We start from the raw sequence: 26,031 nt of genomic DNA on the forward strand, positions 1-26,031 counted from the left end.
TTATTTTTTATGACTGCACAAATATATTCTGAATTAATACAGATCGACTAAAATTATATCTAAACGGCATCGCTGTTTTATAAACTTCCCTATGGGAAATTCAATTCAAGCCATTTAACGCTGAGGTAGGGGCACTACCACCAAAGCACGACTCTTACCAATTTCCTGCAGAGACGCCGCGATGTGTTTTTGTTGTTGTTTTTATTTTCTGTGCCTTTTTAGACGCGTTTTTCGTTCTACAGGCAAGTAAACAGCATTTTATTGAGGTCGCAGGCGATAATAATCCACCAAACCCTTATCAAACAGGCTGATTTAAATGGATGTTTTAAATCGATATGAGCACCATTGAATCACAAAATTCTTCACCGATAGATGCCTCTGCATTGTTATAAGCAGGTAAATAAACCAGCTGTATCTTGATCATGAGTGAAATCACGTGGCCTTCTATTTATAGATAAATAGTGCCGCGATAACGAAATTGCTGTAGGCTACGTGAAGGTCGAGGCTGGCCTTGCTATACTTCAGGTGATCTGCCGAAACCTCGCAGGAACCGGTCTGGCAAAGTGAGAGGCAAGTATAATTCAATCCAATCAAATCTGTGAGTGAATGAAACGTGGTTGAATGGAAAGACGAGTAGGAGCAAACGCCGATCCAGTGAATGAATGAATGAATCAATCAGTTGGCAAGTGCAACTCCAGTAGAATTGAATTGAGTCAGAGATGGCTGACGTAAGCAGGTCACGGTAAACTGCAAGTTTCCTTGATATTTTTGATAAAGAGCTGTGTGTGTACGCGCATGTGTGTTGAGCCCCAATCACCCACAAGATCCAATTGGAATATTATCTTGTTGGTCCTTCCCACTACGGCTGCCCTGAACAGACAGGGCCGTCTTGGCACAGTTCCCCATAGTGCCGTCATATTTTCAGTTCTCGCGACTAAGCCTGGAGTGTGTACTCAACCCTGGGCCCCGTGTCTGTGTCTTGTGTTCTGGAGAGCTGAAATGTCACTCCACCGTCACTAGACCGCGCAGCAGAGAGGGTGTGTGTGTAGGGAGTCCTAAGGACCTACTGGGGGGGGGGGGGGATATGTGCTTTATGATCCGACAGCAGAAGTAGTGTTAACCTGTTGCCTACCTCTCTGTTTTTGTGTCAGGAGCCAGTGAGCGGAGTTTCAGGGCAGACTCTCAGTAGCCATGTCGGCCCTCCTGCACTGTGTCTCCAAAACTTCTGTCACCTTGTTCCAGAAAAGTGTTCGCCAGAGATTACCTGGGAGGAGGTTGTTCAGGGCTTTCCCTGTGTTGTGGGACCAACAGGCCTCTAAAGGTAGGAAATGCACAGCTAATTCATCTTGTTTAACCTTACAATATGTCTGCAGAGGACAGCCGGGGTCTTGCCGCTCAAGTTTAATTCTCCTGTCTGTCCAAGCAGAGGAATGAGAACACAAGGGTTCACTTAAGGACAAACTCCCCTGGCTAGACAAGTGGAAAACTGCACAGATCAAGGACTGTTTGGAGCAAGCTGTTAAAGAGACCTCCCCAAAATAGGAAACATTGTTCTTGCTTGGTCTAGCCGTGCTCACTGTACTCAGTATGCTAGCATATGAGAACATGTGAGAGGTCAGTTAAAGGTGAAATGTAGCTGTGGCTGCTGTCCAGGGGACCCTCTCTATAGACACTTGTCTGTGGGGTCAGGGTTGGTAGAGGTGCACAAGTCTGTGATTAGTGATCAGTCTTGTCTTTGTAGAAAGTTTCACATATTTACTATATGTTTTAAGTTTGAGCATGTCTGAAAGGCAATGCAGGCCTCTATGGGTAGGCTGGATCGCGGCCAATCAGCTGCTAATAATGTCTCCATGGTGGCAGGGTCACCATGCCCTAAATGGGCAGATATGTGAAATCTGATACTGTTACCACCGCCATTTTCTCAGTCATGCATGCATGCTGTCTCTTGTTTTTGCTGGTTGTAGTACAAGGAGCACTGAGATTTCATCAAGATTTCAGTCCTGGGGTAGAAACTAAAATTTATTGTTTTTCTTCAGAATTTTATGCTCTCACTGAACAACCTGTGAAATCTTACCAATCATATTTGGGGAGGAAAAAGAGGCTTAATTGGAGTTTTCTGACTTAATGATATAAATCTGTTTATTAAGCGTCATGAGGCCATGTTTATACTGTAGACTCAAGTGTGTGTGTGTGTGTGTGTGTGTGTGTGTGTGTGTCCTCAGGTGTATTGTACAAAGACCTTGTGGTGGGTGTTCCTAAGGAGACTGTACAAAATGAGCGTCGTGTGGCACTGTCACCTGCGGGGGTCCAGGCATTGGTCAAACAGGGCTTTAATGTTCAAGTAGAGAGTGGAGCTGGAGATGAATCCCAGTTCTCTGACCAGCAGTACAAGGATGCTGGAGCCAGTATCACTGATACCAAGGGAGCCTTTGGCTCTGACCTGTTGCTCAAGGTTGGTACATCTCAGACCAATAATTCTCTGGGCAATAACTCAATATTATCATTTATTATCTTTTAGTGGTATTGTATCTGGATGAAATTCAAATATTGCCATATCATGATACACAATTTTGTTCTCTAGATTAATGATGTCAATGATCTGTTACCTAGAATTTCTCACAAAATAAGGTCTGAAATATTTGAATTATTTGAAAACTAGTTTAGGTTTAATGCTTTATTTGACATTACCAAACAGTTAAATGTGATGAACCTCAGCTGGATTCATAAACATTATTTTTGCTTGATTCATTCATTCATTCATTCATCTTCAGCCGCTTCTCCGGGGTAGGGTGGCAGTGGCAGTAAGCTAAGTAGGGCACTCCAGACATCCCTCTCCCCAGCAATGCCCTCTAGCTCCTCCAGGGGGATCCCAAGGCTTTCCCAGGCCAGATTGGACATGTAGTCCCTCCAGCGAGTTCTGAGTCTATCCCGGGGTCTCCTGCCAGTTGGCTGTGCCCGGTAAACCTCCAAAGGAAGGCACCCAGGAGGCATCCTAATCAGATTCCTGAACCACCTCAACTGGCTCCTTTCAACGCAAAGGAGCAGCGGCTCTACTCCGAGCTCCCTCTGGATGTCTGAGCTCCTCACCCTATCTCTAAGGCTGAACCCAGACACCCTGCGGAGGAAACTCATTTCAGCCGCGTGTATCCACAGTCTCGCCCTTTTGGTCACTACCTAAAGCTCATGACCATAGGTGAGGGTTGGAACGAGGATTGACTGGTAAATTGAGAGCTTTGCCTTCTGGCTCAGCAACTTCTTCGCCACAACGGTCTGGTACAACGTCCGCATTACTGCTGATGCTGCACCAATCCACCTCCCTCACTCATGAACAAGACCCCGAGATACTTGAACTCCTTCGCTTGAGGCAGCAACTCATCCCCAACCCGGAGGGAGCAATCCACCATTTTCCGGTAGAGAACCATGGCCTCAGACTTGGAGGTGCTGACTCTCATCCCAGCCATTTCACACTCAGCTGCAAACCACCCCAGTGCACGCTGGAAGTCATGTGCTGATGAGCCAACAAAACCACATTGTCTGCGAAGAGCAGAGATACAATTCTTAGGTTCCCAAAATGGACACACTCCTCACCTTAGCTGTGCCTTGAGATCCTCTCCATGAATATCACAAACAGAATCGGCGACAAGGACAACCTTGGTGGAGTCCGACACCCACCGAAAACGTATTTGACTTTGTGCCGAGAATGTGGACACAGCTCTCACTTTGGTTAAACAAGGACCGGATGGCTTGTGGCAACTGCCCCGGTACCCCATACCCCCGCAGTACCCCCCCACAGAGTACCCCAGGGTACATGGTCATAAGCCTTCTCCAAGTCCACAAAACACGTAGACTGGCTGGTCAAACTCCCATGCTCCCCTCAGTACTTCCGCAAGGGTTAAGAGTTGGTGTTGTTCCACGGCCAGGACGGAATCCGCATTGTTCCTACTGGATCCGAGGTTTGACAATCGGTCGGAGCCTCCTTTCCAGCACCCTAGAGTAGACTTTCCCCAGGGAGGCTGAGTTGTGTGATGCCCCGATAATTGGATAATAATTTGTGCTTGATATCGTGTAAAATTCCACATGATTATTGTGGTGATATTTTCCATATCGCCTGACACAAGTACATCTCCATGTACTGTATTCACTTTTAACAGTAAGTCTGCTTTTAACAAGCTCTTGGCCCAGTTTATTTGCAAAAGCATATGGTTTTTACATGTGACCTCTGTATTAAATCGTAGGTGCGAGCCCCCGGTTTGAGTGAGGTAGACTTGATAAAACCTAAGTCCACCTTGGTGAGCTTTATCTATCCAGCCCAGAACCAAGAGCTGATGAAGAAGTTGTCAGAAAGACAGAGCAATGTGCTGGCCATGGACCAAGTGCCCAGAGTCACCATCGCACAGGGCTATGATGCACTCAGCTCTATGGCTAACATCGCTGGGTATGAAAACACAAACTTGCATTTAGTTGCAGAGAAATGTAGCCGACAGCTTGTTCTGACATGGTTTCCTTTATAGGTATAAGGCTGTGGTTTTGGCTGCCAACCACTTTGGCAGGTTCTTCACTGGTCAAATCACAGCAGCAGGAAAAGTACCCCCAGCCAAGGTAATATTTTGGAGGCCATATTTTGTCAGCTTGACCAATTTTATGATTTGATTCATTGTGGCTCAGTTGTTTTTTTTTGTAGGTTCCCCATGCATTTTAATAATCCTAATACAGTGGTTCATACTATTCTATCACATCTGTGTTCCTGCGTTTCCTGTTTCACTTCATTGAACCCTTTGAAATCATGCTTAGATGCCCCCCATGAATAATATATATGGGTGTTGACACTGTGGGTAGGTCCTGGTTATCGGAGGTGGGGTGGCTGGGTTGGCAGCAGCAGGAGCGGCCAAGTCCATGGGGGCCATAGTTAGAGGATTTGATACCAGGTAGGTATAGTATAGCACAGTTCAGTCTGACATTGTACTAACTTGGCTGTATTAGAGTCACACTACATATGTCCTAATAATAATGATGATTGTGAAAGTGAAGATGACCCTTGTTGACTGCAGACCAGCTGCTTTGGAACAGTTCAAGTCATTTGGAGCAGAGCCTTTAGAGGTAGAAGTCCAAGAATCTGGGGAAGGGGTTGGAGGTTACGCCAAGGAGATGTCTAAGGAGTTTATTGATGCTGAGATGGCCCTCTTCGCTAAGCAGTGCAAAGAGGTAGACATCATCATCACTACTGCCCTCATTCCAGGTGAGTTTTCCCCATATACATATTTATTCATTCTGGAAATTTCAAAAGTCTCACCTGCTTTGTTTTGTTTCTGTGCAGGGAAGCGGGCTCCCATCCTGATCAAGAAGGAGTTTGTTGAGTCAATGAAAGATGGCTCAGTTGTGGTGGATTTGGCTGCAGAGGCAGGTGGCAACATTGAGACCATCAAGCCTGGAGAGCTGCACGTCCACAAGGTGAGTGCACTGCTTAGCCAGCAAGCAAATGTGAGGGGCAGGAGATTGAGCGTTTTTTTTTTTTTTTTAATTTCCTAATTTATATTTTTTGCCAAAAGCTAGCCTTATCTCCCTGGTTTTCCTCTGACTGGACAGCAATAGGCCTGGCCTGTCACAATAGTATGCCTTCTTTTAGCAAAAGTATGATATGATCTACAAAAATCAAGACATGACACTCAACAAACATTTTATGGCGTTCACCATTTCTCCATTCAGGTATTGTGAGTTGTGGTAATGTGATTTTTGCATTATGGTTATAAGTTAATTCAGTTGTTGTTTGACATAAGAGCAACTTGAATAGGCTGGACAAGAATTTAATTACAACCAAGACATTGCTCAAATGGTGCAGTCATATCACAAGTTCAGGGCTTCAGTAACATAATTATGACATTAAAAAAAATCAGACAAATAATGCTACTGAGACTTAAAATCATTAATATTTGATTGATTGATAGAAGCCACTGTTAGTGGGTCCATGGTATATGATTTATTTATAGTATTTGAAAATTGGACATGTAGATAAGTACTACTTATAAGCTAAGACATTTTTCATATATGCCAAGATTAACACACAGATGCTCTCTTCAGACAATTTAATCAAGTCGCGTCTTTTTTTGTTCCAGCAGAGGTCTAACAAACATGACAACTTATGGCAGAGAAATACACAACAAATTAGGACTAAATTCAATTTGTCATGTGGGGAGAGATGACAAATTCTTCTGCAATGAATCCATGTGAGCTTCTTGCCAACAAACGTACCCTGTAGCCAACAACTGTACTCTGCAAGCGTTCCTTGGTGCAGCATCTGTCAGTGCACACTGAGCAAGAAGCACCTCATCTGTCAATCGCAGGGTGGAACTTGATGAAAAGGGGGAGGGGGGGCGATAAAGACAGATTAAGCATGATATCATACATTTTAGATAAAATATCAATTGCATTCAAATTATATTAATTAATTTCAGGGTGTGACTCACATTGGCTATACGGACCTGCCCAGCCGCATGGCCACCCAGGCCAGTACCCTTTACTCCAACAATGTACTGAAGCTACTCAAGGCCATCAGTCCAGACAAGGAATACTTTCACTATGAGCCCAAGGATGAGTTTGGCTATGGAACTGTTGACCATGTAATCCGTGGCACTCTTGTAATGAAGGTAGGTTTTTTTTTTATTGTCGTATTAGTCAGCTGACCCTGCTTGGCTACAGTATTGTGCCAAACAGACTCTAAAATATTTCCTCTTATCATGGAACCAGTCAGAAGAATATAATGAATATTTCAAAACATACTTTCTCCAGGAATTTTGGCTTTGACACATTTGTTTATAGCAAGAAATCAGGCATCCCAATTGGGACATATCGGTTTACCCTCTTGTTATACTAAGCCTTATTCAGGCTTCTTTTTAGAGAATTTGTCTTTCAAAACCACGGGTAGCTGGTTCATGATTGCTGTTTGTTCAGCATAATCTCCCCAGCAGTCCACGACATGGTTTGAGTGATCCCATCACCAAGGCAAGATCCCACAATGTGAAATTCCAAACCCCTTCATGTCTTCCTCACGCACAACTCTAGAGGTTTTTTTATTATTCTGTTCCCTTTCATTTTCTCACTGGCTGTCTCATGCCTTTTTCAAACATGTAGGATGGAAAGAACATATTCCCATCCCCCCTCCCCAAGACGGCGCCCCCGGCCCCTGTCAAACTGAAGTCCGTGGCTGAACTGAATGCTGAGAAGGCGGCTACGGTCTCGCCCTTCAACCGCACCATGACCTCTGCTGGCATGTACACCGCAGGTCAGACACAGACATGCACATCACTGTAAAGCAGAACACAGCACACGTGTATTAGCTCTGCTGTGAAAACGGCTGTTTTCTTGTAGGTCTGTCCACCTGTCTGGCTCTGGGAATCGTCTCTCCCAACGCTGCATTTACTCAGATGGTGACAACCTTCGGCCTGGCTGGGATTGTGGGTTACCACACAGTGTGGGGGGTGACCCCTGCTCTGCACTCGCCCCTCATGTCCGTCACAAATGCCATCTCAGGTTAGCAGTCAAGTTGCCTCAAGTTAGTCTTATGAACTAATATGCAATAGTTATTATGGTTAAGAAATATAACTCAGTTGCATGCTGGGAGAAAAGCAAATGATGAGTGCCATAATAGTGTAATGTAATATTCATTCATTAATTGCTACCATTCTGTTCTCTTAGGTCTCACAGCAGTGGGAGGTCTGGTTCTAATGGGTGGAGGTCTCACCCCCTCCACATTGCCCGAGAGTCTGGCTCTGGCTGCTGCCTTTGTTTCCTCCATCAACATCGCTGGTCTGGCTTTTGACCCCTTCTTAAAATAGAGAGGGGGATGGTCAAAAATATAATTGAAAGCAAATTACATTGCCTATCTTTTAAGTACCTCTGATTCTTAGGTGCCTGCGGTTTTTGTTTCTATGTATTTAGGTGGTTTTCTAATCACCCAGAGGATGTTGGACATGTTCAAGCGTCCCACCGACCCTCCTGAGTACAACTACCTGTATGCCCTGCCAGGGGCTGCCTTTGTAGGGGGATATGGAGCATCGTTGGCTGCTGGATACAATATTGAGCAGGTGATGGGCATTCAGCCTTTTACTACACACAAATTAGTTATTCTGGCTGAACATAATATTCCACAGCATGTTGGATCCCAATCTGTTAACTGTTTAGCCTTGTAATTAAAGTTGCAGATAAGATGTAATGTCCGAATATGGGACACTGTGGTCCAGCTATAGTCAACCATGTGCCATGGAGGGGGTGTATGCAGGTTTTCTTTCCAACACAACACTCTACCAACTAATTTAAAGGTCTCATAAAATGAAAAATACATTTTGATTTGTTACTTTTATTTTGCACTTAATCGTCATCTACTTTCTAGAAATTCTGAGTTTATTTGTTTCTGTAAGAATGTTTGTTTTTGACTTACCCACAAATACAAAACTTTTTTTTTTTAATCGCATCACCATGCACTTTAGGGTGTACACTAACAAATGTTCACTGAATTGGGAGCAAGCTTGAGGGAAGATGAGTGATCCTCTACCACCAAATTTAAACTGGATAATAGCACGTCAATGTTCACATTCTTCAAAAAATGGCCTGCAATTGTTGACTGTTAGTCAAATCAGTTGCCGTCTTTTCACAAAATCCCAGTGGACCGCTCTATTTCATCCAGCTACACATCAAATGGTGGAAGTCTTGGGTATTCATAATTTCCATTTCATGGGACCTTTTTAACACTTTAGTCCTTCCCTATCTGGATGATGGTGTGTGTGAATCAGTGAAATCAGCTGGTGTTTGGTTGGAATGAAAACCTGCATACAAGTGTCCCTCTGTAGCACAATATATAATGCCATGGCCAATACTGATGTGGTTGTGATTGTTGGTTATATAGATGATCTACTTGGGCTCAGGCTTGTGCTGTGTGGGGGCGCTAGCAGGCCTTTCCGCCCAGGGCACCAGCCGCCTGGGGAATGCCTTGGGCATGATGGGAGTGGCAGGTGGGATTGCTGCCACCCTTGGCTCCCTCAAACCCTCTCCTGAACTATTGTCCCAGATGTCTCTGGCCATGGCCACTGGAGGCACCATTGGTAGGTACCCAATTGCTCTAGGGCTGTTGCTAGATCCAGAGAAGGTACAGAAGGGCGATTACGGTTTGGGTGCCCAGCCAATCAGCAATGTGTATGAAATTACCTGCTCGATTTACCCACTTTCTAACCTCAACTCTAAACTTAACCACCATCTAACCATGGGTGCCAACTCTTTGTACCTTCGCTTCATTGACTCCAGCATCAACCTTGCTTTAGCTAGCAGTACAGAGTGGAGCAATAGTGTAATTATACTCTTTACCCCTGCCGGTAGATGTTTAGAAGCTCAACTTTGTCTGAAATATTGTCCCAGATGTCTCTGGCCACAGCCACTGGAGGAACCATTGGTAGGTACCCAATTGCTATAGGGCTGTTGCTAGATCCAGAGAAGGTACAGAAGGGCGATTACGGTTTGGGTGCCCAGCCAATCAGCAATGTGTATGAAATTACCTGCTCGATTTACCCACTTTCTAACCTCAACTCTAAACTTAACCACCATCTAACCATGGGTGTCAACTCTTTGTACCTTCGCTTCATTGACTCCAGCATCAACCTTGCTTTAGCTAGCAGTACAGAGTGGAGCAATAGTGTAATTATACTCTTTACCCCTGCCGGTAGATGTTTAGAAGCTCAACTTTGTCTGAAATATTGTCCCAGATGTCTCTGGCCACAGCCACTGGAGGAACCATTGGTAGGTACCCAATTGCTATAGGGCTGTTGCTAGAGCCATCAAAGTGGAGGTACAGAGGGGGGATATGGTTTGGGTGCCCAGCCAGTTAGCAATGTGTACAAAATTACATGTTCGATCTAACCTCAACCCTAAACTTAATGACTATCTTGGCATCCTGCGCATCATATTCTTCATAAATTTTATAAGTCCATTATAATTGCGTTATCCTCTTTCAAGGTTGTATTGTGTAAATTGCGTAAACACAACATCCATTGCACGTTGTCCATCTTGGGAGAGAGATCCCTCCTCTGTTGCTCTCCCTGAGGTTTCTTCCTATTTTTTCTCTCTTAAATGTTTTTTTTTTTTTTTAGGGAGCTGTTTATCCGATGAGAGGGTCTAAGGACAGGATGTTGTGTTGCTGTTAAGCCCACTGAGGCAAATTTGTGATATTGGGCTACACAAATAAAATTGATTTAATTTGATTTGACTATCTAACCATGGCTGTCACCCCTTTGTACCTTCGCTTCATCGAATCCAGCATCAACCTTGCTTTAGCTAGCAAATCCAAAGAGTGGAGCAATAGTGTAATTGTACCCTTTACCCCTGACGGGAGATTTTTAGAAGTTTTTGAGTTTGTTTTCCTTCTAATCATAAACATTAAAAAAAAAACTTAAGATTTTAATTATGTCTTCCAATGTGTCTATTCGGACGTTTTTTTTCTTGTTATTTGATTTGTTATAACAGGATCTTATCAGATTGCTCAAATATAGATACTCATCTTTCAATAGCCACTATCACACAGGAGAATGTAATACAATATCCTGCCATGGAGTTGATGGCTATGGTAGAATAGGACCAATTACTTTGGGGTTTCAGCCTGGACCAAGATGAAACAAGACTTTAAAAGCTTGGGCATGTCTCGCTTGATGCTGGACCCCACGGTTGTTTAAAAAACGAGACCATGATGGATGAGTTTCATGTTATTAACCTTGTGTTTGATTTCTCGTGTGTTTGAGGAGCGAGTGTGGATCTTGGACTTGACAGAAACATCAGTCACTCTGTCTAGATACAGAGATGAGTTGATATCTTCATGTGTGAATGTTCTTTATGTTAATAATGATTTTTAGATGGCAGCATGATGAATGGTGTTACGCATGTGCCAGGGCATTGTTGTACCAAGCTTTCAGTTGGTAACACTATCCTTTTTAGAGGAAATTACTTCATTAGCCTTTTTGACAACAGTTTAGAGCGTGACTCCAGTCTATTTAGTTCAATGCCCATTTTGAAAAGGAAAATGACTGAAAACAGGTGTCAGCATTTTCAATGGATCTTTCCAGCTTCAGTGACTCACACATAGACTGAGTCACAGTGAGTATGTTTGTGGCTGAAACACAACTTATCCCAACAAAATAAATCTCCCCTCTTTGTTACATTCATTTCTATATCTTAAGTATGTTTGTATGTGTGTATCCTCTTAGGTCTGACCATTGCCAAACGGATTGAGATCACAGACCTGCCCCAGCTAGTGGCAGCTTTCCACAGCCTGGTGGGACTGGCAGCCGTTCTCACCTGTGTTGCGGAGTTCATGATTGAGTATCCCCACCTGGACGTTCACCCATCTGCCAACGTAGTCAAGACTGTGGCATACCTGGGCACTTACATCGGAGGGGTCACCTTCAGTGGATCCCTTGTGGCTTATGGCAAGCTTCAAGGTGCTGGATCATTTTATGAGGCGTTCTGGCAGGACTGTTCATTTAGATATTGTACAGGTGGTGAGATATTAGGGGTGCTGTCTTACACCTGGCACAAAGCGCAGTGCAAGTGTCATTTCTAGGTCTGACCAACACAGTTGTCATTTTCCCACCCAGTTCCCACTTGTTTCAATAGCAAATGTTATTGCGCCCATGGGTGTGTTGGTCTTCAAATGAGATGTGGTCAGGCATATTGCTATCCTGAAGCAGCGGAAAGTGATTGCTCCATTGACTTAACAAAAACCTGGTCTTAATTCAGTGGCGCAGTATTTTCCTGTTATTTAAAGGGTGCATTATTCAGATAGTGGTGGTTAGTGTGGTCGCCTCACAGCAAGAAGGTCCTGGGTTCGAGCCCTGGGGTAGTCCAATCTTGGTGGGTCATCCTCTGTGTGGAGTTTGCATGTTCTCCCCATGTCTGCGTGGGTTTTCTCGGGGGGCTCCGGTTTCCTCTCACAGTCCAAAGACATGTAGGTCAGGTGAATTGGCCATACTAAATTGTCCCTGTGTGTGTGTGTGTGTGGGCCCTGTGGTGGCCTGGTGGCCTGTCCAGGGTGTTTCCCCGCCTGCCGCCCAATGACTGCTGGAATAGACTCCAGCATCCCTGTGACCCCGAGAGCAGGATAAGCGGTTCAGATAATGAATGGATGGATAGATTATTCAGATAGTAAGATGCACCTACATAGGTGGGTGTACAGCGTGCATACACTGCCTGTTACACACACAGGGACACACAGCAGTGCACAAACATGCAAAAGCTTACAACCAAAAACATCACAATGTAAAGGAGTAGTGTACATTGCGATATCTAAAAAATAAATGATCTGAAGTCATACATGTTTTGTAATTCTAGTGGGATAAAAAAAATTGAAAATCAATAAAATATATTGGTTACACTCGATTTTAGGGGGTCAGAGGGGTCGGAAATTACCTAGTAATAAAGTGGTAATTATCACGTGATCTTAGAAATAAGGTTGAAATTACCTTGTAATTTGGGTTGGGGTTAGCTGTAAAAATTACCACCTTATTACAAGGTAATTTCAACCTAATGTCTAAGAAATTACGTGATAATTATCACCTTATTACTAGGGAATTTCCGACCCCCTAAAATAAAGTGTTACCAATATATTTACAAAAAAAAAAGTCAAAATGGAATCTGAGCTTTGGATTCCCACTGCTCCCGTAGATGTCTGTTCACACACTCCCACTTCGCACACTGTGCACGAGCAGATCCATTTCCTCAGCAGAAAACTGTTTGTTTTGACAACTTGCCAAATCCGCCATTTGAATAGCAATGTGCCAAGGTGCAAGCACACCTGGCTTTTAAAGGGAATGGGAAATGACACTCTCATTGGTTTAATTCATGTTACGCCCAAAACACACCTATGATTAATTAAGAGACTTAGTACAGCTCCTTTGCACCAGATTATCTGCCATTTAACTAGCAAAAGTGGATTTGGGCACACCCTAATGTGCACTTGCGTCACGTGCTATAGATCATATTAATAGGGCCCTAGATGTTAACAAATCTGATCCTTGTACTCACAAGGATCAGATTTGTGTAAGGCAGACAGATTACAAACACCCATATAAACATAATGGGCCTCATTCATCAATCATCCGTACGTACAAATTTGTTTTTACACACCCATGGGATTTTTTTCTCTTTTTAGCCCTGAAGTTCATCTCCGAGACCAGTGTAGAACCCGGGTAACCCCTGACTTCAGACACAAATTGGCTCATACTGATGTCTTTGCAAGCCTGGGTGATTGTTCGCTGCAAGAGGTAGACAATAGATGTTAGGGGGAAGGAATTGCAAATAACCATCATTCTTTACTTCAGCCTGTCAGACTATGTTGAGAGCTAAAAAAAAATTCCATGGGTGTGTAAGAACAAATTTGTATGTATGGACAATTGATGAATGAGGCCCATTGAGCTCTATGCCCTCTGGTGCTGATTACATCCTTTCATCTAGTTAAAGCCATAGATCCCCTGGTAAATCCAGGCTTGGGCTAGGAGTTGTGCACATTCATATCATAGTGACCGATAAAGAGGAACATATGAGAATCTTTCTTGGAAGGTACCCTGAGCTGGGCAACACACAGTGGCTTTCTGGTTGTCGTGCTGCTCTCTGATCAGTGAATGGGACAGATTTTTAGAGGACTGATTACTGGGCTGCGAGGACTACTCAGGACATTCCTCTAGGCTTAGACACTGCAAGCCACTGAGGAGAACAGTCATATTTGATCTCATCACATGACTTCTTCCAAGGTCTAAAAGAATTCCAATGGCACACTGTAGCATCTGTTGCTACAGGATCACTTGTCACCCTATAAGAAGCGTTGTCCATCTGCTGTGATGTTTTTTTTTTTTTTTTAATCGGATCGTTTTTCAGAAATCATGTTTTTAACTCATAAAATCAAAAGGTTGCTTGGACACTACCTTTTTCTAAAACCTGGGATAGAATTGTTATTTGGATATCTGTTTGTAATTTCTAAGATCTGTAAGACGTCCGAGTAGCATCCTTTTGTCTTCCACAATTATTTCTACTGTGATCCTCCTATAAGGTACTATTAACAGAATTGTGTACTTTTTCTTTGATAGCAGCTCTAAATGTTTCACAGTTTAAATACAGGTATAGAAAAAGCTGGAGTTATGTTTCTGATAAGAGTTTATTTCATTGGTTTCAGGCATTTTGAACTCTGCTCCTCTGCTGTTGCCGGGCCGTCACATGTTGAATGCTGGTCTAATGGCAGCATCCATTGGGGGTATGATACCCTTCATGCTCGGCTCCAGCTACGACACTGGTATGGGATGTCTAATAGGAGTGTCTGGGCTTTCCACCATTATGGTAAGACTTCTACTCCTACAAAAAATACACTTCAGCTTGATCTCGTTTTTTTATTTTTTATGCACCTGACCTTGCATATTTCTGTTGGGGCAATTTTTTTCTTTTCTTTTCCACAGGGTGTGACACTGACGGCTGCTATCGGGGGTGCTGATATGCCTGTGGTCATCACCGTGTTAAACAGCTACTCCGGTTGGGCGCTCTGTGCTGAAGGCTTCCTATTGGACAATAACCTCATGACTATTGTCGGGGCTCTCATTGGCTCTTCTGGTGCCATCCTCTCCTACATCATGTGTGTGGTGAGTAGACGTGTGTGTCCATATAAACACTATGATTCTGATGCTATGGCAACTGTCATTATTTCAAAGTGGTGGTGGCCTAGTTGTCAGGTGCCCCACCCACCCCCTCCAGTTTAAGATACTTAACTACTACAGGATCCAGGGGATGCCAAATTAGCTGGCATAGGTGAAATATCAAATCAACTACTATATCTTATAACAGTATGGATCTGAACTATCATTCCCTCCCCTCCTTTCAAGGCCATGAACCGTTCCCTGCCCAATGTGATCCTGGGTGGGTATGGTACCACCTCTACAGCGGGGGGTAAGCCCATGGAGATTGTGGGAACTCACACCGAAGTTAATGTGGACCAGTCAATCGACTTGATCAAAGAGGCCAACAGCATCATCATCACACCGGGTATATGCATAGAAATTAAACTGTAGTGAAGAGTTGTTGTGGGGATCAATGTGGACTTCTACGTATGGAAACTTCAGCTGCTGATGTAATTGTAGCATGTGAGGCTGGAGGAGGGGAGGTTTTGGGTCCACATCAGAGAGACTAAGATGGGACACACCTGTGCTGTCAGACTTTCTATGGCAGCAGGGATCCTCTACTGTAGTCCAGATGCTGCCCTCAGACTGCTGGGGTCAATAAGATCCAACTGGCTCTCATACAATGGGCTTTGCGTGACATGAGGGCTGATTGCATCTTCCAGAGCATCGGCTTTGGAAAAGCTAGAAGCTATATGGCACCTTTTGGATTGAACGTGGTTTGGAACATGGACTGATTGATGGCCATTTAACTAGAAACACTTGTGGAGGACAGATGTGGTGAAACAAGGTAACCATGAGAGGGAGCTATTGACCTGGTTACGGCTCTGTATTTGTGAATTCTGTCAGCTGGTTCTGTCAGTGATTTTACGGTCCTTTTAAAAGAAGATGCGTTTTATGTATAGTTGGAAGTGTTTCTCTTGATCCATCAAGTTACGAAATAAAAATGGTCTGAACTGAAGTTTTGAGCCAGCTGAAAGGAGGCAGTGTCATGTTGACCTGAACAAGGAGGGCACAATTCTGATCACTTAAAATGCCTTTGTTGTTCTTCTCTGCATGTTTATGACCAATGTGAGGGCAGCTGACACTGTTTTTGGAAACAAAGATGGTAGACCTATTCAGTAAAAAGTCAGATTCCATGGACTGACACCAACAAATTAAGGCAGTGAGGAAACAGAAGGCTCCAGCTGTCTGAGGAGTCAGAGGAAATGGGTTAAGATTGACTAGGTTGGATGTTTCCAAAGGGACTTGATTAGAGGCAACACTGAACTGTGCAAGCTACCTGACCACAGAGGTTAAGCAGGGGTTAGTCAGTCACAGGGAAAGGAGTTCTTTGCACGCAGGGCACCCAGACGCACACCACACATGGAGCTCCATCAAAGAGGGTTTTCCTTTTCAATGTTTCCCAAACCATCAAGCCTCTGATTTAATAAAGAGAGGAGACTGTGGTGATCGGAAAGACGGCGTAGAGAGTGATGTAAAAGTACAAGGGGAAGGAATGTAGGGGAAAAGGGTAGCGGTTTTCATTGGGTCCCTGCTGTTTCTCTATTTTACCAGATTTTATACTATGTTTTGCATCAGTAAAATTTCTTTCCAAGGGTATCAAATCTGTGATTGGAGAAATCTGAGTGATCAAATGTATTTTAACTTCAAAACAATGTATTTCATTCATAGCATGGATGAACTGTAACATCACTAAGGTATTGTAAAGTATGTGGCTTATTATATTAGGGGGTAACTGGTTTAGCTGTTGTAGCTTTTATTCTACATAAGTGTGTGCTAATTCATTGTTTGTTTGTGTGTTTAGGTTGGGGCCTGTGTGCAGCAAAAGCCCAGTACCCAATTGCAGACATGGTGAAGATGCTGAGGGAACAGGGAAAGACTGTCAGGTAAATTTTACACTTGTACTTCATGCCATTTCCATTAAATGTATCACCCAAAGTTACTGTAAACTGCCCAACAACCAACCACGACAGTGTAGTTAATCTTCATATGAGCTTGATAGCGGCTGTACCCAGAAGACGATGGATGCTCTGTCATTGGTTTTTGAGTTTGTCCCCTCTGTCAATGTTTGGGTTGAAAAATCTCTGAAGAATGACGACTCCTCTAACCGTTTCTCACTCCACTGAGTTCCATACCCTCTGCGACCCATGAACTGGCAGAATGGGCTTTATATTAAGGATAAAACAAAACACATCTGGGACTAATACAGCCATATCAAAGTGATAAACACAACTGTTAAGCTCTCTGTGTTGTCTCAAACAGTACTTATTCTGATGCCATGTAAAACAAGTGTTTGGATGTGGTGTACAGAGAGATTGGGTGTCACTGATCAGGAGAGAGTGAGATTTCTTTATCAATAAAAGCATTGGTTGATAAATGATGGCGTTGGCCTTGTTTTTGTGTACTAGGTTCGGTATTCACCCAGTTGCTGGTCGGATGCCAGGCCAGCTGAACGTTCTCTTGGCCGAGGCTGGTGTTCCCTACGATGTGGTCCTGGAGATGGATGAAATTAATGATGACTTCCCAGGTACACTGGCATTGAATGTGATTAATCCCAGAGCCCTTTAGGTTTATATGTCGAGTTATTAACATCTGCTGCTCAAGCGATAGGGTGGTGGCATATGGGTAATAGACTGACCACCTTTCATCTATGCCTGGAGCAACCTAATGTTTATTACATATTGATGTTTAGACATGCCATGTATCAGGGCAACAGACTTGTTTTCACAGCAACCAGGCATGCAGCTTGAGACACATGTTTCTGTTTATGACAATGGGAGATAAGTGTGGTGCTAGAGGAACCCGACAATGCTGGCCGGGACAATTGCAGTGTGCTTCCCCATGTGTTTGTTGCACTGCTTTTCATTTGAATTACATTACAAATAAATGTTTTACATATTGCGTGACCCACAGAGACAGACCTGACACTGGTCATCGGTGCCAATGACACGGTGAATTCCGCAGCACAGGAAGATCCAAACTCCATCATAGCCGGCATGCCTGTCCTGGAGGTCTGGAAGTCGAAGCAGGTGGGTTCCTCCATCAAGTTGTTGACATATGGTAAATTGACCCAGCTGCTTTTCACTGTGGTACAGAAAGCAAACGGTAAAACAAATCTGGTGTTCATTCAGGTGATTGTGATGAAGCGTACTCTGGGAGTGGGCTATGCTGCAGTGGATAACCCCATTTTTTACAAGCCAAACACATCCATGCTGCTGGGAGATGCCAAGAAGACATGCGACAGCCTACAAGCAAAGATCAGAGAGACCTTTTACTAGTTATTCCTTACCAGTGTATCATGTATTTCATTCAGTGACAGATGAACCAATATGTATCCTAAATGCCATGTGGGGAAATAAGGAATTTTCAAAAGCTTGAAAAGATTTCTTTTTATCTTCAACTGTTTGTAACGTAATGCTGTATTTAATGTGCCAAAGATTGACAAAGATGATTTTCTTGACTTTGTGGGGAAAAAAAATAACTTGACGCATGTACACACTGATTTGTAAATAAAATATTTAAACATGATTAAGATGCACTCATTGTCATCTTAATATCTGGTGAAATATGAAATCCACTCATTCTAAATCAAATTGCAAGAGAATATTTGGCAAAAACCATGACAAAGATTAAAATCTCAATCATAAAACTGGGGCAGGGTTCATTTAAAAATACAAATAGGATGGAATTTAAGACATTAAAGAAAGCCCAAGACAACTGTCCTTTTCCCACTAGCTAATGTAAAGTTGGATTAGATATTTCCACATTAAGGATTAGGCTAGATTAGAAAGTCTGAGATGTTATTGGGCTGAAGAGCTCCTTTCCAATTTGGTTTGTATTCAGCTCAAAGTAACTTCTCAGGGTCATTAAATAGCTCCTCTACAGATGTGTTCAAATTTGTTGGTACCCTTACAGCTCATTGAAATAATACTTAATTTCTCCTGAAAACATGAAATTTAAAGCTATTTTGGCATGTCATAGAATAAAGCAAAGAAGGTGTGAAGACAATTATTGCTTATTCTACACAAAGATATTCTAAAATGGCCTGGACACAGTTGTTGGTACCCATTAGAAAAGATAATTGTATTATAGTGACATTTCAAACTAATTTCTTAGTATCACGTCTCCAATCTTGTAATCAGTTATTCAGCCTATTTAAATGGCAAAAAGTCCTCATTGTGCTGTTTGGTATTGTGTGCACCACACTGAACATGGACCAGAGAAAACAAAGGAGAGAGTTGTCTGAGGAGATCAGAAAGAAAATAGTAGACAAGCATGGTAAAGGTAAAGGCTACAACACCTTCTCAAAGCAGCTTGATGTTCCTGTGACAACAGTTGCAAATATTAAGATGTTTAAGATCCATGGAACTGTAGCCAACCTCCCTGGGTGCGGCCGCAAGAGGAAAATCGACCCCAGATTAAACAGCAGGATAGTGCGAATGGTAGAAAAAGAACCAAAGATAACTGCCAAAGAGATACAAGCTGAACGCCAAGGTGGAGGTACATCAGTTTCTGATAGCACCATCCATCACTTTGAGTGAAAGTGGGCTCCATGGAAGAAGATCCAGAAGGACTCCACTTTTGAAAGAAAAACAAAGCCAGACTGGAATTGGCTAAAATGCATATTGACATGCCACAATCTTTCTGGGGGAATGTCCTTTGGACAGATGAGTCAAAACTGGGGCTTTTTGGCAAGTCACATCAGTTCTATGTTCACAGACGAAAAAATAACCTTTCAAACAAAAGAGCACCATACCTACAGTGAAACATGGAGGAGGCTCAGTTATGTTTGGGGCTGCTTTGCTGTGCCTGGCACAGGGTGCCTTGAATCTGTGCAGGGCACAGTGACATCTCAAGACTATCAAAGCATTCTGGAGCAAAATGTACTGCCTGGTGTCAGAAAGCTCAGTCGCAGGTCATGGGTCTTCCAACAGGATAATGACCTAAAACACACAGCTGAAAGCACCCAAGAATGAAGTGTCTTTCTATGAGTCCTGATCTGAATCCTATCGAACATCTATGGAAAGAGCTAAAACTTACAGTCTGGAGAAAGCACCCATCAAACTGAGACAGCTGGGTCAGTTTGCTCAGGAAGTGGGCCAAAATACATGCCAACAGGTACAGAAGTCTCATTGAGAGCTATAGAAAATGTTTGATTGCAGTAATTGCCTCTAAAGGTTGTACAATAAAATATTAGTTTAAGGGTCCCATCATTTTTGTTCATGCCGTTTTCATTTGTTTTTTTACAATATGTTGAATAAAAAAATCAAAAGCAAAGTCTGATTTCTATGAAATATGGAATAAACAATGGTAGATGCAAAGTACTTTCGTCAGTTTCGAGTTATCTTAAGAGAAAATTGTGCATTCTTTGCTTTTTGTGGAGGGGTACCAACAAATTTGAGTAGTTCTGTTTATCTTGAACCCCCCTCCAGACATTCAGGCTCAAGCACACTTCCTTGAAGAATGGGTGTGTGTACTGCAACATGTTTTTATTTGTATTTACGTATTAAACCCTCTCCGTGTCTTTTCACCTGTGTTAATATACAGGTTAATTTTGATATATGGGTGTCACAGTAGCCTTCAAAACTAAAATATCCATCCTCTAAATGGTAAAAATAACCACAACATCTTTCAGATATGTCAACACTTTGGCAGGGGCTCATGGTGATCATCATTCACTGTTGCTCTGTCTTTCCTCAAAGCATTCCTCAGAGTTTTCCAGCAGAAGTCTTTGCTTTGGTGATGAGTGAGTGCAGATAGGTGTAGAAGAAGAGGAGGTTATCATATTCTCCATGGTACTCTTGAGTCAGGCACTGCTCATGGTAGTCCTTTAGGAAGTAGTAGATTGCTTCAATAGTTGCCAGGTAGGTCTCTGGCTTGCCCTTTTGGTGGCGCCAGAAACATGTTTTCCTCATCTTCAGCTCTACCTGGAGCAAAGCTACAGATACACCACACTTCAGTCAAAATTCACACAAAATGATGCAATATTGTGTGAGTGAAGTAAGTGTGCCCTTTATAATGACCAGCAATAAGAGGTCTTCAAAATGAGCAATCTCTTATAATTACCTTGAAGTCTCTCATCTGTGATGATCCGGTTGGTCTGGTTCCATGTGCTGTCGATGAAGACCACCCTCTCAAGGGGACAAACCCTTGACTCTGAGCTCTTAGGCTCATCTGAGGTCTTTGACCCCTGGTCCTGCGCAACATGTGTGGCCCCTGGTGTTTCTTCTCTCTTTAGCCTCTTTGGGAAAGGCTCATCAGGACAGTCCTGTGCCGTGTCAGTCTTGACGTGCAAAGTCTGCATCATGTCTTGCATTGTGACTGATCCTGGACCAGGAAACACCAACACCACCTGTAGAGAGAAGAGTGTGACATCACATAATGAAAGCAGACCTATAAAATGCAAAACTACAAACATTCAATAGTAAATGTTTCCTTGTGAGTTAAGCATCACAGTTTATAAAAGTGTCTGTATAAGGAACAATATATAGTATATGGATTAGTACAATTTTAGAACAGATACTTTAATGCTAAAAAGGACATTTCATTTAATGATGTCATAAGAAGGACGGTATGAAAGAAAGGACCTTTAAATTGTTTTATATGTATATATTAAGATAGATGCTGGGAAAAAAACCTACATATTTCTTATTTTTATTTTTTCAATTTTATTAAGGTAGATGTAGGAAAAAAGCACACATTTTTCCTATATCTATCTTAATATTCTACTCTTGATTTGTTGAGCACTTTTATCTACACTACTGATGGTTTCCAGAAAAAAACCTGCTATATATATATATATATATATATATATATATATATATATATAGCTTTTTTTCCCGGAAACCGTGGCTATACATAGGCTATATGTATAGCCATGAAACAGCCTTGTACTGCTATGAATTAAAGTTTTTTTTCCTGCATCTATATCTATATATATATAAAGATAGCTGTAGGAAAAAACTTTATATATACATTATATTGTAGCGTGCACTGATAAGTAGGCACGTTGGTCCTTGACTAACGGGCCGGACCCTTTAGTCGACTAGTTAACATTGCCGCTTGCGGGTTCGCGTCCCGGTTGTGGCGGTTCCTGGACTGCCCCCTGAATTCGCAACATTGGTGTCAGAAGTGGGATGGTGAGACCGTGAGGTCATCGGAAGCGCGTGTGCCCAGAGGCGTGAGGGAGCTGATATGCTGAAGCGTGGGGACGCACTTCCCGAAGGAAGGTGGTAGTTTAGCGTGCATGGATAAGTAGGCACGTTGGTCCTTGACTAACGGGTCAGATTCTTTAGTCGACTGGTTAACGTTGTCGCTTGCGGTGTGGGAGCCACGGGTTTGCGTCCTGGTTGTGGCGGTTCCCGGACTGCCTCCTGAATTGGCTACAATATATACATTGACGGTTTCGGGAAAAAAAAACGCTCTCTATATATATATGTGTGTGTATATATATATTTTGTTCTATGTGAAAAGTACTAAAACAAAAATAAAAACATTCTGATTATGCCCAAAATAAATTATATCAAACTTAGGTCTTCCAGTATGACACTTAAAAAAGCCCCTTTTTATGAAAAAAGTGCCACAATTAAGCTGCTGTTGCATGAAAAAGCTATACAAGTACTACATAGACCAAAATGCCGCACAAAATGAAAGTTGATTTGAGGTTCTTGTTCTAAGCCTATGCTCAGAGGGACAAATCTGGTTTGTTTTTAAAGTTGGACCTTTTATAACTGATTGTTCACACTGCTATTTTCAAGTGATCAGATCAATTTTGTGTTTAGGCAGCTGTATTCATTTGCCGGCATAATGGGTTGCCATTGCAATGCCATAGACATGTGTATACTGACAGATGATACATTTTCCAACTCTGGTAAATGTACTCCCGAGTCTGGGTCCAGAAAGTGCCTATTCACCATGGCAATATCTAGTCATGGGGCAGCACAAATGGGACACATGAAACAATGTGAATGATGGATGATTGTTAGTCGTTCCATACTGCTGTCATCATGGGCAACACTGTTCAGTGAGAGGTATTGACGCAAAACAGAACTGATGATTGGAGGAGAGATGTAGTTGGGAGTTTAAAAATTTGCTGCATTTTTGTAGGCACTTTCGGGTTTGGTCTGCTCTGAAGAGTCCCCCTACAGAGAAAGCAGACCTGTCATATCGGCATTTGACCGTGAAAGGCTGTTCTACTGGCTCTCCTCCATGCTAGCTTGTTCCATTTGTTTTTGTTACAGCCGAGGGATGTACTGTCACGCACTTGCCTAGTGACTGTGTATGATGCAGAGGAGCAGGGGGAGGTGCTTGAGGTCCAATCTGAGCACTCAAACACATCTGCAGAAACGCAGTATAATCAGTTCATAGTCAAGATATACAAAAAAATTGATTTGGACTGCCAGTCTTAACATAGTCTATTGGTTTTTAAAAATATACTGATAGCAATGTTAACAGTATCAAAACAATCAAAACTGCTTGCTATCAGCTTCAATTAAAATTTTCAATCCTGAAGATTGTCATTTTTGTTTACCTTACCTGTGCTTACACTGGTAAATGAATCAGTGCTTGATTACTCAAAATCCAGAGGTCCATTAGAAACAAAAAAAACTCACCTGTGCTGTTGTATCAGCACTCAGGTTTAAAAAGGTTGAATCTGGGTCTTGGCTACTGATATAGTAGCTGTTTGTAAAGTTCTACTACGAACTTATACTGCCATGTCTGATTGTTTGCCACAACCATTTTGCTTCTTCTTCAAACTCTGCCCCCTGGCTTATTCTTTCACATGTGCTTTTAATGGCAAAGATATACAATGTTACGCAGTGAGTACTTTTTCTGGGGAAAGTCATAACCAAATGTAACCATTGAAATGTGTAAATACAGTTTGATATTCTCAGATTAGCACATGTCTTAAGCATGGCAGTGATAGTATAGAAAAAGGCATTTGTTTGCATGGAAATCTGATTTGTATAAGATTTATATGGAAAAATGTCCTCTTGTTAACTTGACAAATGCTAAACCACAACTATCTGAATCATGGATGCTTTGGAATTGCAAATTTCAATGGTTACTATTGGGTATGACTTGCCCATGAAAAATGATATACCACACAGTGTTAATATGTCTTTCGGACAGCAGCCAAAATATGGAAGAACAATGCTGGAAGTGGTGAGTTGAAACAGCAAAAGTTGTTGTGGCTAACAAGCAGATATGACAGAACAAGTTTGAAAGCGATATATTTACCAACAGATACTACAACACTGAAAATTAAACCCTACATTGAACCATTTCTTTGTTTGGCGGTGGAAAAGATGCCGACGGCACGAGTGTGTCTGTTTTATTTCAAATGGATCTCTGGAATTTGGAGCACTCAAATACCACTGCAACTATTACAAAGCACTACTAGTGTCAGTAAGTTCAAGAAAAACAATAATCTTCAGGATTTTAACTTTAAATGTATGTATGGTAAAAAAATTAGAAAAAAAGTGAAGCAACTGAAAATGCATCAAGAATATTTCAGAGAAAAATAACAGAAAACAGGTCCCAAAGAATCTACTTTTTTTTTTACATCATCTATCTATAGTTAGATTTTTTTAAAAATATCTGAAACATATAACGAACAGCGCATTTTATGAAATGTTTTGAGGAATTCCTTAATTCAGGATGAAGAGCATCTTACTCTGTCCCTTTCAAATTCAGGTATGCAGGGGTAAGTGTAAATGGTGACATCACTGGGTGCAAGGATCTTGGCATGGACAGCAGTACTCTTCCCATCTGTCTCATTGGGGTGCTTGATGATGTCTATCTTTAAAGGGAGCTAAACAAGAAATAATTGATATGGTCAAGAGAGTTTAATTTTAACTTCCAGAAGTCCGGAGCAAAAAAGTTGCAATGTGCACAGTTTCATAAGATATACATCAAGCTTTCAATTTCTTCAATTTTTAAAAAGATGATTAAAGTATTACTGCTACTACAAGGGTACAGACTTTTCTTTTGAGAGCAATCAAGTGAATCCTAAACTATTACTGACCTTGATTGAGGGGATTTCTTCCTGGCTGACACCAACTAATGAACAGCATGTGTAGCAGAAAAACATCCTTGATCCTCCACATTTTGAGCACTTCAACCTGCCCCTTTGCTGTGCTTTCTCTAGTACTACATGTGATGCCAATTTCAGACCCTGGAGAGGTTGTTCTACAAGCTCATTCATTTCCGATGAATCACTAGAGATTGTTTTTTTGCCAGGACAACTGGGATGGAGATGCCGTTCTGGATCCAGACTGTCCATGTCCCCCTTTTAAGATGGTGGTACACCAGTGCAGGAGGAATTAGTTAGAACACACGGGTCAAACTTTGAAAGCTGTAAGAAAACAACAACACGTGTTATGTGCTGAAACTGTATGTTAAAACCAATAGTTCTTATTTTCAAGGGTTGCTGCGGTCAGTAACGCCAAAGGCAGGACGTTAACAGAGGTCTGAGACCGCATGACAGAAGATTCAACCCCATGTGATCTCGACTAGTTTGTTCACTAACGCTACACATTAATCATAAGTGTTTTGCTGAGACAGCACAGCAGACTCGCAGGAATCTGACATAAGTTGACAAAGACATTAGCGACACTCAGACAACTGCGAGAATGGGTTTACATTTATCCGAATCAGAAACACTTTTTCATTTCATGCACTTGCGAAGATGAAATGAAACGAAATATCGTTTTCCCCAGCCCACAACAGTGCAACTGTTCTGTGCACCTGTAGTGTGTTCTTGTTACCTTCTAGCAAGTAGTCAAAATGTGCTAACGCGCTGGGGGGATTGAATGAGTTGGTAACGCTCAGTGCGTCTGTCTACTATTCAGTCAATGTATTTTATGTATTTATTCGTATTTTGTGTATGGAGTATAAATCACTTTGTAACTGTATGTTTTTAAAAGTGCTATATAAATAAAATTTTGCTTGCTCGCTTACTACGAGTATGAATGAAGGTTACGTGCAACCCCAAATTCTCCTCTGAGAAGACAAGAAAACCCGTAGTAATTATTTCGCCAGCTACTCACGTCTCCCTAGTACTTACGTCATTTCATTTCGCTTGACTTGTTCATTTGAAGCGTGGAAGTTAATAAGTTAGCTGTTAACTGCTAGCCCCATCAGAAATGGTCTGGCATGCTTTCACTGTTAGCTAACATTAGCCTGCAATGTGCTCCACCGCACACCAACGTTAGCCTCTACCATAAAGCCCTAGTGTAACACTGGCCGCCATGGGCACGACTAAATTAGTGTTAAATAGCTTGGATGACGTTTTGTAACTCGCTACTTACTTCACAACCATCGCGAAATTATTCAATAG

The 26,031-nt window shown here is 42.2% G+C and overlaps 2 protein-coding genes across 3 annotated transcripts; one reads left to right on the plus strand and one right to left on the minus strand.

Annotated features, from left to right (window-relative positions):
* Nucleotides 1-947: 947 nt before the first annotated feature.
* LOC130111149 (NAD(P) transhydrogenase, mitochondrial-like) lies at nt 948-17,975 on the plus strand. Its single transcript, XM_056278198.1, has 22 exons — nt 948-1,037; nt 1,152-1,321; nt 2,223-2,452; nt 4,236-4,435; nt 4,512-4,599; nt 4,837-4,925; nt 5,049-5,236; nt 5,315-5,448; nt 6,450-6,641; nt 7,126-7,276; nt 7,363-7,524; nt 7,690-7,800; nt 7,933-8,078; nt 8,897-9,092; nt 11,238-11,471; nt 14,198-14,358; nt 14,475-14,654; nt 14,895-15,054; nt 16,495-16,576; nt 17,099-17,217; nt 17,604-17,719; nt 17,822-17,975. The coding sequence occupies exons 2-22, from the start codon at nt 1,192-1,194 to the stop codon at nt 17,966-17,968; spliced, it is 3,216 nt and encodes a 1,071-aa protein (XP_056134173.1). The 5' UTR covers nt 948-1,037; nt 1,152-1,191; the 3' UTR covers nt 17,969-17,975.
* A 2,279-nt stretch (nt 17,976-20,254) lies between these two features.
* dtwd1 (DTW domain containing 1) lies at nt 20,255-26,031 on the minus strand. Of its 2 annotated transcripts, none has more exons than XM_056278199.1 (5): nt 26,003-26,031; nt 24,718-25,047; nt 24,367-24,504; nt 20,757-21,042; nt 20,255-20,628 (listed from the first exon to the last, which is right to left on the minus strand). In XM_056278199.1, exons 2-5 carry the CDS (start codon nt 24,973-24,975, stop codon nt 20,399-20,401), a joined length of 912 nt encoding a protein of 303 aa, XP_056134174.1. In that variant the 5' UTR covers nt 24,976-25,047; nt 26,003-26,031; the 3' UTR covers nt 20,255-20,398. The 2 variants fall into 2 exon arrangements, with proteins under 2 accessions (XP_056134174.1, XP_056134175.1); XM_056278200.1 differs by lacking the exon at nt 26,003-26,031 and adding an exon at nt 25,759-25,821.

The sequence above is a fragment of the Lampris incognitus genome, chromosome 4 (genome assembly GCF_029633865.1).
Source record: "Lampris incognitus isolate fLamInc1 chromosome 4, fLamInc1.hap2, whole genome shotgun sequence".
In the NCBI taxonomy this organism is placed as follows: domain Eukaryota; kingdom Metazoa; phylum Chordata; class Actinopteri; order Lampriformes; family Lampridae; genus Lampris; species Lampris incognitus.

Bases quoted from the DNA above. Each gene is read 5' to 3' on its own strand.
- LOC130111149 (XM_056278198.1), top strand. From the start codon at position 1,192: ATGTCGGCCCTCCTGCACTGTGTCTCCAAAACTTCTGTCACCTTGTTC. The intron at 5,237-5,314 runs GTGAGTTTTCCC...GTTTCTGTGCAG, and splicing joins CACTACTGCCCTCATTCCAG to GGAAGCGGGCTCCCATCCTG. The intron at 17,218-17,603 runs GTACACTGGCAT...CGTGACCCACAG, and splicing joins AATTAATGATGACTTCCCAG to AGACAGACCTGACACTGGTC.
- dtwd1 (XM_056278199.1), bottom strand. From the start codon at position 24,975: ATGGACAGTCTGGATCCAGAACGGCATCTCCATCCCAGTTGTCCTGGC. The intron at 21,043-24,366 runs GTAAGATGCTCT...TTCTCTCTACAG, and splicing joins CTGAATTTGAAAGGGACAGA to GTGGTGTTGGTGTTTCCTGG. The intron at 20,629-20,756 runs GTAATTATAAGA...GTGTATCTGTAG, and splicing joins CACAGATGAGAGACTTCAAG to CTTTGCTCCAGGTAGAGCTG.